Source organism: Scyliorhinus canicula, chromosome 28 (genome assembly GCF_902713615.1).
Source record: "Scyliorhinus canicula chromosome 28, sScyCan1.1, whole genome shotgun sequence".
Taxonomy (NCBI): domain Eukaryota; kingdom Metazoa; phylum Chordata; class Chondrichthyes; order Carcharhiniformes; family Scyliorhinidae; genus Scyliorhinus; species Scyliorhinus canicula.
Genome location: NC_052173.1, coordinates 7,408,588 through 7,429,098, shown reverse-complemented (window position 1 = coordinate 7,429,098; position 20,511 = coordinate 7,408,588). Strand labels below are relative to the sequence as shown.

Here is a 20,511-nt window from a genome sequence, read left to right as displayed (position 1 = left end):
CTCTGTACGGTATGGCAGCCATTTTGGAGTGTTCTCGCATTGGCTTGGGTGCGGGATTATGGGGGAGGGTTAGGACCGGGGAGGAAGTCTGGAGAGAAGCAACGAGAGGGTGCAAGTGGGATGGGTAGAGGGGGTGGGCATGGTAGGATTTTGTGTTAGGGCCTTCAGGTGGGAGTGGCCACACGAGCAAGAAATGCTAGTGAATGGATGTGCAGGGGGCGGTGAGCTGTGGTTGGTAGCCAATGTGGAGGGTGGGGAAAGGGATGGGGTTGGGAAGCAATGAGGCAGTTATGGAGTATGAGTTTAGTCATGGATGGGGTGGGGGGCCATCTTGGGTTGACCCGATACCGAGTGGGGCTGGAGGGGCGGAGCCTAAGGGTGATGATGGTGGACTCTGGGGGGGGGGGGAAGAGGGGAGGCGGAAGCTTCCGCTGAGATTCGTGACATGGAATGTCCGCGGCCTAAATGGGCCGGTCAGCAGTCCTTGTAAAGTTTGAGAGCTCAAGTGATTTTCCTGCAGGAGACACACCTCCGGGTTGAGGTGTGTTGAGGAAGAGGTGGGTGAGGCAAGTGTTCCACTCAGGGTTTGACTCGAAGTCGAGTTGGTTGCCATACTGCTGAATAAGAAAACGGGGTTTACTAGGGAGGTGCGGGAGGTGATGGAGTGCATTGGCATGATGCAGTCAGGTTAGGAGCCGAGACCGGATGGCTTCCTGGCGGATTTTTAATAAGCAGTTTGCGATCACCTGTTGGGCATGTTTAATGAGGTGGTGGAGAAGGGGGAGTTGGCGGCTATGCTGGCGCAGGCGTCGATTTCACTGATCCCAAAAAAGGGGAAAGAGGCTATAAATTGGATGTAGGGAAAAGCGAGGTGTTTACGGTGAATGCAGCGGGCGAACCTGGGGGCACTGCCGTTTGAGGTGGCAAGGGAGTGGTTCCGGTACCTGGAGATTCAGGTAACGCACGAGTGGGCCGTGATGCATCGGTAGAACTTGACTGGGTTGGTGGAGGTTAAGGGGGAACCTTAAATGGTGGGATGCGCTGCACCTGACATTGGCAGGCAGGGTGGAGATGGTCAAGATGAACATACTGCCAAGATTCCCGTTTGTGTTTCAGTCCCTCTCCCATGGCCATTTTTTGGACGGTAGATGCATTAATCTTGGAATCTGTGTGGGCAGGGAAGTGCCGAGGGTGAAGAGGGCTCTGTTACAAGGGCAGAGGCAGGCCGGCGCTCCCAAATTTGTTGTATTATTATTGGGCAGCGAACGTGGGAATGATGGTGGGTGGGTTGGGGGCAGATTGGGTCAGGTTAGAGGAGCAGTCCTGCGAGGGTATGAGTCTGAGGGCTTTGGTGATGGTTTTGCTGCCGTTCCCCCCCGAGGAAGTATACGGCGTCCGGTGGTGGAGTCGTCTAGAAAAATACGGAACCAGCTGAGAAGGCACTTTAAACTGGGTCAGATTTCAGTGATGACTCTGTGTGGGAATCAGAGGTTTACCTTGTGGCCGGGGGGGGGGGGGGGGGGGATGTATAGGGGCTGGTTTAGCACACTGGGCTAAATAGCTGGCTTTTAAAGCAGACCCAGGCAGACCAGTAGCGTGGGTTCAATTCCCGTACCGGCCTCCCTGAACAGGTGCCAGAATGTGGTGACTAGGGGCTTTTCACAGTAACTTCATTTAAAGCCTACTTGTGACAATAAGCGGTTTTCATTTTAGGAGATTGAGGGAGGCGGGGTTAGAGCAGGTCAGGGACATTTTTTCCGGGGGTAGCGGACGGGTGCGAGAGATGGGGTCGGTGAACCATGCTCATATGTTCTGGGGTTGAGGAGTTTTAAAGCGTTTGGGAGGTGGTGTTCAGCTCCCTATCGAGGATTGTAAGGGTTGAGATGAAGCTGGACCCTACGGTGGCGATCTTCGTGGTGTCGGAGCTGCTGGAAGGGAAGGCGGCCGATGTCGTGGCCGTCACCTGATTGCCCGCCGACCGATGGATAATTTTTGATTGGAGGTTGGCCACGCCGCGGGGGGGGGGGGGGGGGGGGGGGGGCGACCTGGCTAGGAGACTGGTACAAGTTTCTCAGGTTGGAGAGAATCAGATTTGCCCTGAGGGGGTCAGAGGAGGGCTTTGAGCTCCGGTGGAGGCTGATCATGACTATATTTGAGGAGCTATTTGTCAAGGGGGAGGAAAGAAAGTAAATGGGGGAAAAAAATGGATAAAAGTGTACTCTGCTAGATGTTAAGGTTATGTTATTATGTTGAACATGTTTGGAATAAAATATCTTAAAAATATTTATATATTCAAGGCCCAGTTGGACAGATTTTTGAGGGGTCAGAGGTTATGGGAGAACAGATAGGAAAGCTGGTTTAGCTCACTTGGCTAAATCGCTGGCTTTTTAAGCAGGCCAGCAGCACGGTTCGATTCCCGTACCAGCCTCCCCGAACAGGCGCCAGAATGTGGCTTTTCACAGTAACTTAATTGAAGCCTAACCATGACCATAAGCGATTTTCATTTCATTTTCATCAGATCAGCCCTGATATTATTGGATGGCGGAGCTGGCTCAAAAGGCTTCCCCCTGCTCAAACCGATGCAGACTGCTTCACATTTTCCTGATCCCTCCTATTTCTGAACTATTTGTTACTCCAGCACGATTTGTCTCTCCCAGTTCTCTGTGCAGCTTATTACTCTGCTCTAACCTGTCATACTGGTGCCCCCACCCGCCCGCAAAGTTAGTTTAAAACTAACTTTTAAAACTCCCCCTCATGGAATCTGTCCTTGAAATGAGACAAGCTCCAGATGCAGCAAGGAAATAGCCATTCTGATGGTCTGCTCTTTGTGAATATATATTATGCTACTGTTGATTTACAATGTATTGCTGCTTCTTGCATAAGCTGTTAAGCCAAGCACTAGAAACAAACCTAACAATAAAAAAATTGAATATTCACCCAAAGACATGAAAATCCTTCACGCTCACTAATGAACTGAGGCTAGTCCACCTCAGTCGCAGGGGGCGAATGACGTTTTGGCAGCCAATGAGGTGCTTTTAAATATAATTTTTGGGAAAGTGTAGCCACGTGCAGACCTGTGCACAGCAAGATGCCACAAACCGGATTTCACGTTGGCGGAGGAACAGTGGGCGACAATTCCCTTGCTCGTTTTTGAAAACTGCCATGGGAATCTTCAACGCCCCTCTGTGAGCCAACGGTTTAACATCTCATCCATAAGATTGCGTTTGTGACAGTGAAGCGTTCCCTCAGTGCTGTTCTGGGAACGCTGGCCTGCGACCTGTGGCTTGAATGCAGGCCATCATGCAACCTTTGCTAACAGCTTCAGCTTTGATGTATTTTACACAGTAGCACGGAGCGCTGTGGGATCAGAGAGAAGAACGGACAATTATGGAAATATCTTTTATTTAAAGCATATAAACATCTGAATTATGTACATATCTTTGATATAATATAGTGCACAATTTTCTATTGATAGAAAAGAGTTGGTAGGATACTGCCACATGCTAAAGTTGTTTCTTAAAAATATCCACAATCAATAAGCAATTTACAACACTCAAATTATATCAAAGATCAGGTGGGGGTAGGGTAGGGAGGGTGTGGGGGGGGAAATTGGAACCATCTTTTCCTTTTAACTCAGTGTTTCATTCTCTTTCAGCGAACCTCCATTTAACACACAATGTTACAGAAATCTGAAAAATTAGACATCAAATGAAATGGTTACCAGCGTACACAGCCGGTGCTTCAGTGCCACCTTGTGTTCACATGGTGCAGTGCATCAACAAATCCAGCTCCGAGTCAGGCAGGATAAACATCTCCTTGGTCTGCTGGCTGGAAGGGTCGAACATCAAAGCAAAGTGTCAAACTTCTTATTATGGGGGGGGGGGGGGGGGGGGGGGCGGCAGCATGATCAGGGCGCTAGAACTGGTCCAGGCCATCATCACCTCAAACAAGCAAGAGAAAAAACATAGGAAGCTGCAGAAAATAGCAAAACGGCATTCGGGGGGAAAAAGGTGAGGTGGGACGATGAGGTCTTTTAGCAGGGTTCACTCCACATCTGTAACGCAGCGGTTAAAAGAGGACGTTTTCGAAATGCCCCAAAATAGCCCAATACCTCCAGCATTGTCTCAAACTAGACTGTCTTTGCTCCAAGACAAGTCACGTTCTCTCTGCCACACGTGGTGTTTGAGTCATGTCAGATCCTGAATATCAAAATCATTTTGGCAGCTCGAAAGAGGGGAAGTCCAATTAATGGCTGAATGAAGATAGCTCTCACTCCTAATGCATGTTTTACCATCCAGCATTCCGCCTGTGAGGGATGAGATGCACTTCTTCCGAAGTTCCTTCTAACATCATGCAGCAAGTCTGAAAAACACTTTAATACCACACCTAATGCTCCCCACGCTCAGTAATATATTGTCTTCTCAAACTTGAATCTTGAGAATTAAAGTTCTGTATTGGGGGAAAACATTGACCCTGGTGTTGCCGCTGATCGCACCCTGACAACAGTGGATGAATTGATCGCCCTCAGCATCCTGGGTTAATTGGATGCAAACCTCAGTCAAGGTCTCTGCTCCAGATCGCTGTTCACCCACCCCCGCTGGTCACTGTTAGAGTCACAAGCTGACCTACTCCAACGATGCCTTGATGTAAACTGACCTACACCCGAAGGGGTCAAAGGCCTTTGTAAATGCAGGAAATTGAACACGAGCAGGAACTGTGTCAAGAAACCGTTCCAAACATGTAGGAATTCGGCACATCTCAACATTGCAGAACTGAACAATTTGTTTGGAAGTTGCAAAAGCTTGATGAAGTTGATTTGACGTGAGATGTCAGGGGGATGAGGGTTTTGCTTTAAGAGGGTGTGAAAATAAAGTGTGTGAAGGGAAATCAACTCAAAAAGCACCTGAAGTCAGCTTGGTCTGAAGAGCAACAAAGTTTTGATGAGTGTTCTTAGTGTACATTAACCATACCTACATGCTCCAATAGCACCACAAAGCTTCGGACCAACGCTCTACAGCTTCCCCAGTCTCGTACAGATGCACCAAAGAAACGTCAGGAGGTACAAATCGAGGAACGGCATACTCCTGGAGACATTTTAACAATACAGACTGACGGTGGAATAGAAGGGAAGGACAGGAAATGCTCCATTTGCAGCAGGTACAAAGAAAAAAGGGGGCAGATATTAGTGGGGCTATTTCCTAACTGGATCATTGGTCTTACTTTGTGCTGGTGGACTGTAATGGTAACATCAGGGTCAGAAGGGCAGCCTTGCTAGTAGTGTGGGTAAGGCACTCTACACAGAACTCAAGTGCAGGGAGATGACAGTTCACATCTGCGTGCTTAGCTGATGAGCACGGGATCGCACATCTAGACCTAGTGAACTTGTATTCTGCTGGTTACAGAACACTGGAGAGCTGTACTGACAGGACAAGAGACTCCTCAGAAACGCCCCTGTGAAAGCAGCTTACAGCCAGTAAACAAGGGGGGAACAAATTCAGATCACCTTCTAATTTGGTGTCGAGCAATGATGGTTCAAAAGCTCTGGATGTGCGCGTCAACAGCAGCTTCAGGTACTGGGCTTATCAAATGCCAAGGGTGTGTCGCTGAGGTAATCAATTCAACTTGGGCGATAATAACTGCAAAAGGTTTGAAAGCAGCAGCGGATTTTTAGTGTTTTAAAGCAGGATTTAACAGATAACGAAGGAAAACAATCAAAAATAGACACTTGTCCTATGTATCTTTGTTAAATACGCCAATGGAATCGCAGAGTTACATAAAATGGCCAAACATAATGGTCAATATTGCTGTGGTGTCAGGGGCTCGATCACAGCCAGTAGATGGCAGTATGGAGACGGACATGCTGTGTTCAGAGGGCAGTGGATGAACCGCTCAGCCGCTTAGCGGATGCAAGTCGACTTTAACCTTCTCGCCGTTGCTAAGCATTCCGATGGTGGGGTAGAACCCTCCAGATGGCACTGGCGCTTCCTTCCTGCCAATTATCTTTCCGTTTCGAGTGAAAAATACCTGAAAGAGATTGGCAAATGAAAACGTGCTCGGTTTTGTTCCCTCCAAAGATATTTACACCCTACCCCTCGCAGGAAATCCCCAAAATGTTTCACAGAGTAGTCACTGTGCAGCTGCCGATCATCAGACAGCAAGGTCCCAGAAGCAACGATAAGAATGCGCACCACTGACGCTGGCTGAAGGATAAATATTGACCAGGGTAGTGGTCAGTCTGTTTTACCTCGCTGCAGCAAGGCAGGCCAGCAGCATGGTTCAATTCCCGTAACAGCCTCCCGGAATGTGGCGACTAGGGGCTTTTCACAGTAACTTCATTGAAGCCTACTTGTGACAATAAGCGATTATTATACTACTTGTGACAATAAGCGATTTTCATTTTATTTCATTTCAAGTTGTGCACAAGTTCTCGGGAGTGGAACAATGAATGCGCATCTTTGTGACGAAGAGGGGAGTGTGCTGCTAACTGAGCCACGGCTAACACTTCACTCCGTTCTCTATGTCTTGACTAACAGACCAAAGCTAGACAAGGTTTTCTCACTTCTGCGCAGGACAGGTGAGAACACAAGGTTGACTATTGGGCAATCCGGCCCTGACATCCTCTCTCTCACTTCAGTGTAACCTTACTGCGATCAGAACAAGTTTCACCACACTGACTCCCACACTATTCTTCCCAGGGACTTTCAAACTCTGCAACTCCTGCAATCTACAGTCTTGTAACCCCCAATTTGACAGAATCTAATCATCCCCTGCTGCTTGACCTCACCTCTTTTACCTCTCAGTCCCTCTTTATCAAACTGCTAATCATTACTGATGTCGGTGAGTGTCAGCTACTCTCTGCGCCCTGGGATGACCTTCAAGCAGCCTTGCTGTCAATAGAAGCAGAACACCTATCTGTACATCACTGAGGTACTGAGTCTATTCTTTGAAACAGCAGGAGGAGGCCATTCGGCCCTTCAGGCCTGCTCTGTCAGTCCTTCATTATAATCATGGCTGATCATCCAACTCAGTAACATGTTCCCGCTTTTCCCCCCCATATCCTTTTTGGCTTCAACTGCTTCCTGCAGTAGCGAATTCCACAGGCTCACAAGTGTCTGGTTGAAGCAATTTCTCCTCATCTCTGTCCTAAATAGTCTCCCCCGTATCCTCAGACACTGACCCCTGGTTCTGGACACCTCCACCATCGAGAACATTCTTCCTGCATCTACTCTTACCAACTTTTACAGGTGCACCACAGCCTGGTATGGCAACTGCTCGGCCCAGGACCACAGGAAACTACAGAGAGTCGTGAACACAGTCCAGTCCATCACATGAACCCGCCTCCCATCCATTGACTCTGTCTACACCTCCCGCTGCCTGGGGAAAGCAGGCAGCATAATCAAAGACCCCTCCCACCCGGCTTACTCACTCTTCCAACTGGCAGGAGATACAAAAGTCTGAGAACACGCACGAACAGAATCAAAAACAGCTTCTTCCCCGCTGTTACCAGACTCCTGAATGACCCTCTTATGGACTGACCTCATTAACACTACAACCTGTATGCTTCATCCGATGCCGGTGCTTATGTAGTTACACTGTATATCTTGTGTTGCCCTATTATGTATTTTCTTTTCTTTTCTTTTCATGTATTAAATGATCTGTTTGAGCTGCTTGCAGAAAAATACTTTTCACTGCACTTCAGCACGCGTGACAATAAACAAATCTAATCCGTGTTTTGTCCGGTTAGAATTTTATAGGTTTCTAGGAGATCCCCCCTCATTCTTCTAAACTCCTACAAATATAAACCTAACCGATTCAATCTCCTCACACGTCAGTCCCGCCATCCCTGGAATCAGTCTGGTAAACCTTCGCTGCACTCTCTCTATACCAAGAACATCCTTCCTCAGAGAAGGAGACCAAAACTGCTCACAATACTCCAGGTGTGGCCTCACCAAGGCCCTGTATAATTGCAGCAAGACGTCCCTGATCCTGTACTCAAATCCTCTCGCAATGAAGGTCAGCATACCATTTGCCTTCTTTACTGCCTGTTGTACCTGCATGCTTACAAAGAATACAGCAGAGGAACAGGCCCTTCGGCCCTCCAAGCCTGTACTGGTCATGATACCAACGTTTGCCAAAACGCTCAGCACTTCCTTGTGCCGTACCCCTCTATACCCATCCTATCCATGTGTTTGTCAAGATGCCTTTTGAACGCCGTTAATGTATCGGCTTCCACAACCTCCCCTGGCAACACGTTCCAGGCACTCGCCACCCTCTGTGTAAAAAACCTGCCTCGCACATCTCCTCTAAACTTTGCCCCACGGACCTTAAACCTATGCCTTCAGTGACTGGTGTACAATGACATCCAGGTCTAGCTGCTCATTCCCCTCTCTCAATCTATAACCATCCACAGGAACTTCCTGACATTTCAACAAGTGGATCAGAATAGCAGAACTTAGTCCATGTACAGAACCATCTCCCTCATTGCAACTAACTCACCTTGGGTACCCCAAGTAACCTCGAAGGAGCAGAATCAACAGCCACTTCAGTTCCCTGCTGCATATTGTGTTAGCACCATCAGGGCACAAGAGGTGTCTGCAAGAGGGGAATACAGGACCTCACAGAGATCTTGTTCAACCAGTGAGGCACACTGGAAAGAACCAAAAAGGTGAGACAGAGGACTTTACAAAACGGTGCCAAATACCAGTGTGTTATGTTTAAAAGCCCCGGTTCACCATTCACAAGCAGCAGGACTGCACATCAGCTCACAGAACTTGTCTCTATTACACTCTGGCCTGCTAGACACTGTATTCGGCAGAATCAGTGTGAGAAGAGCGGACTGCGGGACAAGGGGAGAGAGTATAGGGAGAGGGGGTGAAGACGCCCGTACCGTTACTTTCTTTCCATCATATTCTTGATCCATTTCCTCTCCTTCGTCCTCTTCCTCCTCATCATTAAAATACATGATGTTCCGCACGTGCCTCTGTTTGGATCTCACTTCTGCAGCGTCAACACAGTCGTCACTGTCGGCTGGGAGGAAGAAACGGACGTCAGTCAGGACAGAGTACTCAGAGGGAAAGGTGCAGGCAAACTTTCAAACGATGAGAGGGGCCTTTAGAAACTGGGAACAGTTAGGTTGGAGGATGCTCTCAAACTGGGACTGGTTCATCAGTTAATGCCACAGGAATATGAATTCATATATGACAGGCACTTATTGTGCAACGTGGCTACCGTGTGCATCCTGTTTCTCTTCAACTCGTTTCCATCAAGCTTTTGAGATCGAAGTGTGATTATTTTCATGACATTTCAGCCAATTAACAGCACTCAAAAGTTACAATGAAACACAGGCAGCCCTGGGACTTATTTAAAAATTATATTTTTATTGGTTTTACAATTATTTACAGTAGCGTTTGATGTGGACAACACACAATAAGAGAGAGAAAAGGGAATCGACAAAATGGGTATACAAACGGAAATAACGAACAGCAAACAAACCTTTATGCAAATGGACCTATGTACAGGTATGGGAGGCCCCCCGGGAGTCAGTTGCTACAACCGTAGTTATGTCCATGCTTCCCCCAGTACTAGAACATATTGGGGGGGGGTTGCCCCAATAGGTGTTCCTTTGCCCTTTGCCCCTCTGGCTCCCCTGCTGTGCTTGGCCTGTGTTTGCCTTAGCGTCTTCACCCCCTCTCCTTATACCCCCTCGCTCCCCTTCCTCCGCACGATCCTCCCCCCACATATCACATGCTGTGGAAGTCTGCCTCCAATCCCCGAATGGTTTATTTTATTCTTTCCAATTTGAGATACTCTGCCAAGTCAGGCAGCCTGTCTGCGGCCTTGGATGGCGCTGCTGATTGCCTGGTGAGCAGGAGTCTTTGGCGGATGATAAGGGAAGCAAAAGTTAGGGCATCTGCTCATCTCACCATAAAGAGCTCTGGCTGCTCCGATACCCCAAAGATCGGCACTAGCTAGCATGGCTCCACCCCCACAACCTTGGACATCGCCTCGAGGAAGGCTGTCCAGTACCCAACGAGTCTGGGACTAGACTAGAACATGCGGCTGTGGTTGGCCGGGCCTCCCTGGCACCATTCACATTTGTCCTTCACCTCTGGGAAGAACCCGCTCATTCGGGTTCTGGTTAAGTGTGCCCTGTGTGCACCACCTTTAGCTACGTTACGCTCAGCCCTGGGTATGAGTTCGCCCTGTGCAGTGCTTTGATCCGGAGTCCTCCCCCTATCTCTCTGCCTAACTCTTCTCCTGCTTCTCGTCCAGTGGTGACTGTACCTCCTCTCGCAGCAGTCCGTACATGCCCGTGCATTTACTGCCTCCTGTCCAGTAGGGAGTGTCCTGGTCACTGGGGGAACATTGCTGTTGTCTTTGCAGAGGAAGCTCTTTATCTGTATGTATCGCAGCTCGTTCCTTTTTGAGAGTTGGAGCTTATCCGTGAGCTCCCACAGGTTGGTTACTCTGCCGTCTATGTATAAGTCCCCTACCATCAGTGTCCCTTCATCCTGTCCCCACCTTTTAAAGGAGGCATCTATAGTCACAGGGGGGAAACTTGTGGTTCTTGCAGATGGGAACCATGGTGGACATTGCGGTCAGATCGAAGTGGTGTCTCAGTTGGTTCCATGTTCTCAGTGTGGCCACTACCACTGGGCTTCTTGAATACCTGGCTGGGGAGATGGGAATGGCGCTGGGGCCAGTGCTCGGAGGGATATCGCCGTGCAGGACTACTCCGCCATTTTAACCCATTACGCTCCGGGTTCCTTCACCCATCCCCGTGTTCTTTCAGCAGTAGCTGCCCAGTGGTACCCACCACACACACCCAACGCCAAGATTAGTTTGTCTGCCTTTGTGAAGAAGGCATCTGAACAGGAAGAGGAACCTAGGCACCATTTTCTTCTTGATTGCCTGCACTCTTCCCGCCAGGGAGAGTGGGAGCAAGTCCCACCTCCACAGGTCTCCTCCTCCACTCGACCCGCCGGGTTCCACTTGTGGATCTGTGTCCAGTCGTGGGCTATCTGGATTCCCAGGTATCGGAATTTGGCTTGGGCCAGCTTGAATGCCAACTTCCCCAACGAGGTGAACCCTGGCCCAAACCCAAACCGTTCCAGTACCTCAATGAGGTACCTCCATTCGCCTTCTCTGAGTCCAGGGAGATGATCACCTCTGGTGTCCCCTCCCCGGATTGTGTCATGATCACGTTCAGCAGGCGGCTGATGTTCACCGTTAGTTGTCTACCCTTGGCAAAGTCCATCTGATCCTCCGCAACTAATTCTGGCAAGCAACTCTCCAGTTGCTTCACCAGAGCTTTGGCATCAGTGTTTAGGAGTGAGATAGATCTGCGTGCTCCGCACTCCACCGGGTCTTTGTCCTTTTTAGGGATCAGTGACATGGAGGCCTGTGCCAGCGTGGTTGGCAGTGTCCTTCTCGACAGCGAGTCGTTGAACACCTCCCACAGGGTTGGGGTCAGTGCTGTCGAAAAGTTTTATACAAGTCCACCAGGAATCCATCCCGGTTCCTTCCCAACTGAATGGAGTTGATGCTCTCCCTGACTTCCCCCAGTTCTGTTGATCCTTCCAGTCCCGGCTTCTCTTCCGCCCCCACCTGTCCAGCCTGTCGAGAAATTGTTTCATCTTCGAGTCCCTCTCCGGGAGCTCGGAGGTGGACAGCTCTCAGTAGTAAGTCACCAAGATCTCATTGATCTCGTGTGGTGCTGCGACTAGCTTGCCTCTCCCGTCCTTTACCGGTGCTATTTCCCTCGTGGCAGCCTGCTGTCTGAGCTGGTGAGCCAGCTCTCTGCTCATAAAAGGTCCCTGGTGTCTGGCGGAGCTGGTTCACTGCTTTCCCAGTGGACAGCAGGTCAGTAGTTCCCCGGTCAGGGCTGTGCAGTACCACCAGGCCACCTTCAGTTTGGAGTTGAGCAGCTACTGCTTCGCTGCCCTCTCCTTCCTGCCCCCGAGTGCCCCATATGCAATTATTTAACCCCATATCATCGCCTTCAGTGCCTCAGACAATGTGGAGGGTGAGACCTCCCCGTTCTGGTTGCAGGTTACATAACCGTCGATGGCTAGTGAGAGTCTCTCACAGACTGCCTTGTTGGTAAGGAGGGGTGTATCCAGTCTCCATGGGGGGGTGCTGGGCCCGCTGCACACATCCACGGAGCGTGGTTGGAGATGACTATTGCAGAGTATTCCGCCCCTACCACCCCTGGAAGCTCCGATTTTCCCACGATGAAGAAATCAATTCCAGTGTCTACTTCGTGAACCTGGGAGGAGAAAGAGAATTCTCTCTCCCTCGGGTGCGTGAACCTCCATGGGTCAATTCCCCCATCTTCTCCATAAAGGCGCGTAGTTCCCTCGCCAGGGCTGATTGGGGCTGGATTTGTCAGTCTCTGGGTCCTGTTCACAGTTGAAGTTGCCCCACCAACCAGCATGTTGGTTCCCTCGCTGGGAGCGACTCCCGAAGCATCCTGTTCTCTACCCCTTCTCCCTTTCTCGTCATGGTGCCCCTTAGCTTCTCTCCCCCCCCCCCCCCCCCCCCAAAAGGACGTGCCATTGTTAACAAATGAAGGAACATTGCCATTGTTAATGGTCCATATGCGTCCATTACTGTTGCTACTTTCCCAGCCTGCTCTTGTGAAACTCCTGTGCCTTGCCCTAGTGTTCCCCATTTCCATAAATCACCCAGAGTCTGGCTGGGCCCAGCATCCTGAACCGTACCTTGCTCCTGAATCGAGCTGCCTTGGCTCCACTGGACTCGGCCCGGCACTTGGCCACATCCGCCCCAATGTCTTGAAACGTTGTAAGTCGGTTTTTCCATCGGCATAATGTTATAAAAGAGGGGGATTGGGTCCTGAATACTAAACAGTTTGGGAGATCTTGCCTCAGTACAATTGCCTTCCAGCAGTATATTTCCCATGATATAATAGCACCTACACTGGCAAAGACACTTCTATACCGTATCTGAGAAGCAGTCTGCCCTTCCTGAGGTTGCGAAAGGCGGAACATAAAGGAAAACAGTTAGTAAAGACTAACTATTCCCTGGCATGGCCTTGTAAAGTCGAAACTGGCGGTATTGTACAGCTGAAACAGGGTATCAATTCCTAATCATCGTGAAGTTGAAGACTACCTGTAACTGCATGTAGGATTTCTTCCGATTGAATAAATTGACCAGCCTCTATAAGGAGTGAGCCTATATTGCTCCAGAGTTACAATTCAAACTAGTCCTCGACAGGGAAGGGCGACACTTGCTGGTCTGATTCGACAGGCCAGCAGAAAAGCAAATCCTCGCTTATTCCAATCAACAGTTCATAAAGATATGAAGATTATTGCAAGCGGAAATTCTGCAGTTATGTTTGTGAGAAATGACATTTGATAAAATCAGGCTTTTGTCATGCCGAAAATGTGCCCATTTTAAAGGCAGCAATGGAGAAAACATTCCAACTCTTAGCAAGTTTGGTTTTGAAATCGGAGCCCAAGAAATAATTGCTGACAATGCACTAAGATTTGGATGTGTTTTGTCTCTGGTTGGGGCTCCGGGGTTATGCAGGACTTACCGGGGTTCTCGCAGCCCCACACACACAGCCCACAGACCTTGCTAGGTCAGGCTACGTTGAATGTTGGCCGTGAGCATCCAGCTGCATTGACATACCCACTCCCCCACAGCACCACAATCTCGGTGATTGACTGCACTAAGCTCGTTAAAATGTAAAATCACACCCTAACTTCTTAGCAACACTGGACAAAAGGAATACAAGAGTTCTGTGCATTAATAACAATGTCTATTGCTGAAAAGTCTATTGTCGTCAAAGTTTTTTGTCTTGGACTCATCAGGACAAACACAAGAACACCAAATTTCAAACAATCACAATTTATACTGCAGGAGAAAGTGATGATTGGCTGAGGCGTTGCCATGGAGAAAGCAATGGTGAACTATAGGCTTCCCAAGCTCCTGGGTAATTGAAAAAAAAGGTGCAAGGCTTGAACATATTCCTTTTTTTGCAGTGAACGGGTGCCTGCGTATGAATGTATGTCGCTTTGAGGAAGCATAAATGAGCTTCGTTATGAGCTCGTTTGATTATCTTAAATTGGTTGTTAGTGTAGCTATTAGCGCACAAAATATATGAGTAAATGGAATTGGAAGTTGGCTGAAGGACAGAAAACTATTGGCTGAAGGATGTTTGGCGAGTGGAGAGAAGTAACTCTCCCCCTCGGGTCAGTGTTGTTCTTCACTGTCTACAGGCAGAAACTTCCAGAAGGATTGGGACTGGGACTACTGCTGTTCACTAATTACACTTAGATTCAAGAATTGTGAGCACAATTTAAAACTTCAATGCTGACACCGAATAGGGAGGGAGGGAAAAGGGGGCGAGTTAACACACAGGAGGGCTGCAGCAACATTTAGGCATGGGGTCAGAGGATCACTGAAATTGATTTGTGAAAAGTTCTTTAATATAAAATCAGAGACTATCTTTTTAGACTACTTCTCAAATTTCAGGGAATGACTGAATGGGGCCTGTGAGGTGACGAGAAAACATTGAAAGACAGCCCAGTAGGGATGAAAGCAAGGGCTGATGGGAAGGCCCAGACTCGTAGTTTTACAGCAAGAGAGGGTGTGCTCGTGTTATTACCTGTGTAGGTGAACCCTTGAAAGCTAGATGCAGTGGATCATATCCCATTGAAAGGAAATGGAGCAAGGTAAACTATCTGGTACGCACCCCAGATAGATGCAAATCACACAGAGTATGTTATGTTAAGATGTTAGAGAAGAATTGGGTTAGGGAAGATGAGAACAAGCATGATGTGTTAGTAACAAAGCAAAGGGTTAAATTCTGATAGTGACTTCCGTGTCGTTCATTTGGGCAATGACGAAGTACTGGGAAACATAAACCAGTGGTTAAGTCATCTCCCAGATAACAGCCAGAATGAACTGCAGTCCTAGAAATATATTTGGGGGAATAAACTGCGTAGAACAGGGTTAGCGTAGCCCGATGTAGATGTGGGGGACACTGTTCCAATCAAACAACATCTGCGTGGTTAAGTCCAGCTAAGTTATCGCAGGTACAGAAGGGAATTAGGTATAAGCTCCAGAATGACCGTACTGAATTGAGTCCTAGTGATTGGAGCTTCCCTATCATCATGGTGTCCAAACCTGATGGGACCCAGAGACTGTGTATGGACCACAGGCCATAGCCCAGAGGGATCCGTTTTCTATTTTGCATTTGGAAAACTGCCTGCATCGAAAGTGTTGGACGGTCGAAATTCATCTCCAAAATAGACTTGCTGAATGTTTATTGGCAAGTACCTTTGACTGAGAGGGCAAAGGAGATCTCCCGCTTTTGTGACACCCCAAGGACTTTTATCAATTCAAAGCTATGGCATGTGGGATGAACAACATTCCCGCAGCATCCCAGAGGCTCACAAACAGAATAATTCAAGGCTCGAGTCATTGCGCCATATACATTGATGACTTAGTGGTGTTCAGCCAGAGTTGGGAAAAGCATTTGCACCACCTAAAGGAATTGTTTGACAGCTAATATCGTGATGAATCGAGCAAAAAAAGCAAGTTGCTGAGGACCAAATGTCAGATTTGGGATACATAGTGGGACATGACCAAATGGTCCCATGGGATGCAAACATACAGCCCATTTGGGATTTCCCGGAACCCAGCAACAGAAAGGAGATTTTAAGATTTCTGGGCAGGAGCAACCTCTACCGCAAGTTTGTGTCAAACTTTAGCAGCGTGGTAGCACCACTCACAGAGCTCTTAAAGAAGAGAAAGCACCCTAACTGGATGGATATTCAACCATTTTAAAACCGCGTTGACGGCAAATCCGGTGTTGGCAGCACCCAATTTAAGCTGGTTTCAGAATCGAGTGACATTGGTGTAGGAGCTGTGTAACTGCAAAAAGACAAACGCGGCCTTGAGAATCCAATGGGATATTTCGCAAAGAAATTAAATCGTCACCAGCAGAAGAATTCGACCATTGAGAAAGAGACGTTATAACATTGAGACTTATGTCTAGCCAGCAATCCAGCAGAGACAATCTTACATACAGACCGCAACCCTTTGAAATTTATTCCGACGGAGTTTGCAATTGCAACCATTGAACTAAAAGAAAATTTTGGGAACAGTAGGTGTAAATTCTCTGAAGCATCTTCTATGTTAACGCATGCTCTTGAATGTTGTAATGTTTAATAAGATAGAACAAATAAGAAAAGGGTTGAGAACTCAAACATCTTTCAAGTTAAGACATTTCATTTAAAAAAAAAGGGGGGGGCTTCATGGATCTGCCTAGTAACAAAGTTAACAAGGTCCAATAGGATGCAATCTGCTCAGGTGGAAACTGTTTTTAGACAGCAGCAGCCAGCATTGAAAAAGACATAATGAGATGCGAGTCTCCCAGTAACGAGATTAGTAGGCATTCAGATAGAATCAGAGAGAATTTCTAATTTCTAGAGTTAAGCAATTTGAGGGAGGCAGACAGCCAAATACACAGACTGCAGAATCAAAGGGGAGGCGAGATTCTCTCGTAATTGGCGAGCGGGAGGAGAATGGGTTCCGACGCCCAAATCGGGGCCGGTACCGGTTTGACGCTGGTCAGCCACGTTCCGCCCCCTCGGAAATGACATCTTCGTGTCACACGTGGTTGCAATGGTGTTGGTGTGTCATCGGCAGGCCCTCCCTCAATGTTCCAACCCCCCCCATTCGCCAACATTCCGACCGCACGGGACACATGTGGTGTCAGCGGTTGGGAACACGGCGTGGCGGCTGTGGACTGTGTCCAGCGCCGCCACAGTCAGCCGAGTGCCGTGCCGCTTTCCGGGCCAAGGGTGGGGGCTTCTGTAAGGGCTGAGGGGAATGGTGGGGGGTGGTCTGTGGGGTCGTGGATGCTGGGTCGGGTCCGCCCACGGCCGCGGCCATGTTGTACAGCGCGACCGCTGCAGGTCATCGGCGTGCGCATGCGCGGTCAGGGCCCCGGCCATTCTCTGGCCGCTTTTGGCGCAGGAGCTGGGAGTTTCACCCAGCGCCGCTGCTAGCCCCTTCATCGTAAAACACCCATGAATTCTCCGTTCGAGCTGGCACTTGTCCGCTGAAATGGAGAATCCAGGCCGGTATATTTGGTCATCATAGAATTTACAGTGCAGAAGGGGGCCATTAGGCCCATCTAGACTGCACCGGCCCTTGGAAAGAGCACCCTACTTAAGCCATTGTCTCCACCCTATCCCCATAACCCAGTAACCCCACCCAATCTTGTATTTGGACACTAAGGGGCAATTTAGCACGGCCAATCCATCTAACCTGCACATCTTTGGACTGTGGGAGGAAACCGGAGCACCTGGAGGAGCACCTTCCAAACCCATGACCACTACCATCTAGAAGAACAAGAGCAGCAGATACCTGGGAACCCCACCACCTGGAGGTTCCCCTCCAAGTCACTCACCATCCTGACTTGGAAATATATGGGTGGTACGGTAGTACAGTGGTTAGCACAGTTGCTTCACAGCGTCAGGGTCCCAGGTTCGATTCCCAGCTTGGGTCACTGTCTGTGCGGAGTCTGCACGTTCTCCCCGTGTGTGCGTGGGTTCCCTCCGGGTGCTCAGGTTTCCTCCCACAGTCCAAAGATGTGCAGGTAACGTGGATTGGCCATGCTAAATTGCCCTTAGTGTCCAAAAAAGGTTAGGTGGGGTTACTGGGATGGGTGGATGTGTGGGCTTAAGTAGGGTGCTCTTTCCAAGGGCCGGTGCAGACTCGATGGGCTGAATGGTCTCCTTCTGCACTGTATGCTCTATGATTCTATGATATCAGCCGTTCCTTCACTGTTGCTGGGGCAACATCCTGGAACTCACTCCCTAACAGCACAGTGGGTATACCTACACCACGTGGACTGCAGAGGGAATTAGGGATGGGCAATAAATGCTGGCCCAGCCAGTGATGCCCACATCCCAGGAGTGAATAAATAAACATCTTTAGACACGGGCTTACCATCGCCAATGCAAACCATGTTTGGGAGGCAAGTTGCGAAACCATCACCTGTTCAAATACAAGAGAAACCTCTCAATAAACAAGGGCAAATGAAGACTGCACATGGCTAACCTGCAGGTGCGGAACTGCCTAGTCTGCATCACGGACAAAATGTTTGGGTTATACATCCCGCCCAGAGAGTCTGGCTTTGTCGTAGAAGTAAATGAGGCACACCACACCGAATGAGGTGATGTTAAGGAGGAACAGAAGCCAGTTGAGAGAATTGCCCAGTATACCAACCCAGCAGTCTAATTGCATCTAGAACACATTTCAAGATGAACTCGGAGCGTGAAATTGTGGACGAACACTCGAGAAACAATCAGCACTGGCATGATACAGGATACTGGCAGTTCAAAAGCTCCCAAATAATACCAAAGTGACGAGCCGCGGGCTGGGAATTTCCACTAATGTCACCGGGGCTGGGGGAGCCAATTTTCCCATCCTGCCCGCAACAGTCCCCGTGGTCCTGGGACAGGAAAGTCCCGCCCTAGATCTCAGCAAGGTTATACCGTCATGAGATCTGGAAAGATTAGTAAACCATGTACATTGTGGAGACTCTTAGATGCTGAATCTTTTGTGCAAATAATTTCCACAACCACCTGATAGTATGTACATGTACTCTGATTCAAAGTTTATCTTTCGGGAAAAAAGGGGAATGTTGCCATGTTACTTAAAGAGAATATTTAATTAATGGATGTGTCATTGCAGAACCAGGATGTGAAGCAGCATGTGACCAGCAGACTATTTAAGTGTTTGTCGAATCTCAACTTTAGATATATTTGTTATGATGGAAACGCAGCAGCCAATTTGCGCAAAGCAAGCTCCCACACACAGCAACACAATGATGACCAGATAATCGATGTTAACTGAAGGATAAATATTGGCCAGGCCATTGGGAAGAACTCCCCTAGTCTTTGTCAAAACAGCGCCATGGGATCTTTTACATCCACTCGAGAAGGTAGACGCAACCTTGTTTTGCGGGCAGCACGGGAGCACATGTGGTTAGCACTGTTGTTTCACAGCGCCAGGATCCCAGGTTCGATTCCCCGCTGGGTCACTGTCTGTGCGGAGTGTGCACGTTCTCCCCGTTTCTGCGTGGGTTTCCTCCGGGTGCTCCGGTTTCCTCCCACAGTCCAAAGGCGTGCAGGTTAGGTGGATTGGTCATGATAAATTGTCCTTATTGTCCAAAAAGGTTAGGAGGGGTTATTGGGTTGTGGGGATAGGGTGGAAGTGAGGGTTTAAGTGGGTTGGTGCAGATTCGATGGGCCGAATGGCCTCCTTCTGCACTGTATGTTCTATGTTCTAATGTCGCATCCAAAAGATGGCACCTCTGACAATGCAGCCCTCCCACTGTACTGCCAGCTTAGACGTTGGTCTTCGGGTCCTGGAGTGGGACTGGAACTCAAAACCTTCTGAGAGGGGAGGTATGTTAGCACAGTGGTTAGCACCATTGCTTCACAGCTCCAGGATCCCAGGTTCGATTCTTGACTTGGGTCACTGTCTGTGTGGAGTCTGCACGTTCTCCCCGTGTGTGCGTGGGTTTCCTCCGGGTGCTCCGGTTTCCTCCCACAGTCCAAAGATGTGCAGGTTAGTACTGAGTCACGTTAAATTGCCCCATAGTAGGGCGGCACGTTGGCGCAGTGGTTAGCAGTGCTGCCTCACAGCGCCGAGGACGCGGGTACGATCCTGGCTCCGGGTCACTGTCCGTGTGGAGTTTGCACATTCTCCCCGTGTCTGCGTGGGTTTCACCCCCACAACCCAAAGATGTGCAGGGTAGGTGGATTGGCCATATCTTTTTATTAAAATAGTAAAAAATATATAGAGGGCCAAACGGTGCAAACACTAATTTTGTGTTGGAGAAACTGGGTGCCAATGTACGAGGAGGGGGGGGGGGGGGGGGGAATACTCTGATTATTAAAACAGTTCACAACACATTTCTACAAAAAACAAATGGTACAAGCACTAAACTTTGCGCTGGAGAGACCAGATACTCTCTGTACCAACAGAAGGGAAAGGAAGGGGGGTGGTGGGAAGAGAGGGGAAAAGGAGGGTGGTGGGGAGGGAGGGAGTCAGAGTGTTAATGGAGGGGGGCCCAATAGGACACTGCCTGAACTATCTACAGAGGCACAAAAACAAAAGAACCTTCAATTATGATGTGACAGATTTCGGGAGTCCCCCAGAGGGGGTGAGGGGTGACACAGTGTCAGGCATGAGTGAACCCTGCACCCCACTGCAGAGAGCCTCATGCACCCTGCGCTCCCGACACTGGGCGGCGATCAGCCTTCGGACAGTCGCCCTCCAGGCCCGAGTCCTCCACCACACTGAGTGCAGCGGGCGACACGGGCCCACCATCCAACCCAGGGGCTGCCTTGATCCCACCACCTGGATCATCGACAGGCAGGATCTCCTCAGGCTCGTCCCGGGATCCCGGGTCAGTGGGAGGCGGTGGTGCAGATGCCTGCTACGTCCCTGCTGGTCACTGGA

General features: G+C 49.2%; 1 protein-coding gene across 4 annotated transcripts in view; it reads right to left on the bottom strand.

Annotated features, from left to right (window-relative positions):
* Window positions 1-3,385: 3,385 nt before the first annotated feature.
* spryd3 (SPRY domain containing 3) overlaps window positions 3,386-20,511 on the bottom strand; it is a 277,836-nt gene continuing 260,710 nt past the window's right edge. For all 4 annotated transcript variants that reach the window (XM_038786404.1, XM_038786408.1, XM_038786407.1 and 1 more), the window contains 2 exons: window positions 8,888-9,027; window positions 3,386-6,024 (listed from right to left, as the gene is read on the bottom strand). In XM_038786404.1, the coding sequence (XP_038642332.1) occupies window positions 5,890-6,024; window positions 8,888-9,027 (275 nt within the window). In that variant the 3' untranslated portion in view covers window positions 3,386-5,889. The remainder of the gene's footprint in view (window positions 6,025-8,887; window positions 9,028-20,511) is intronic.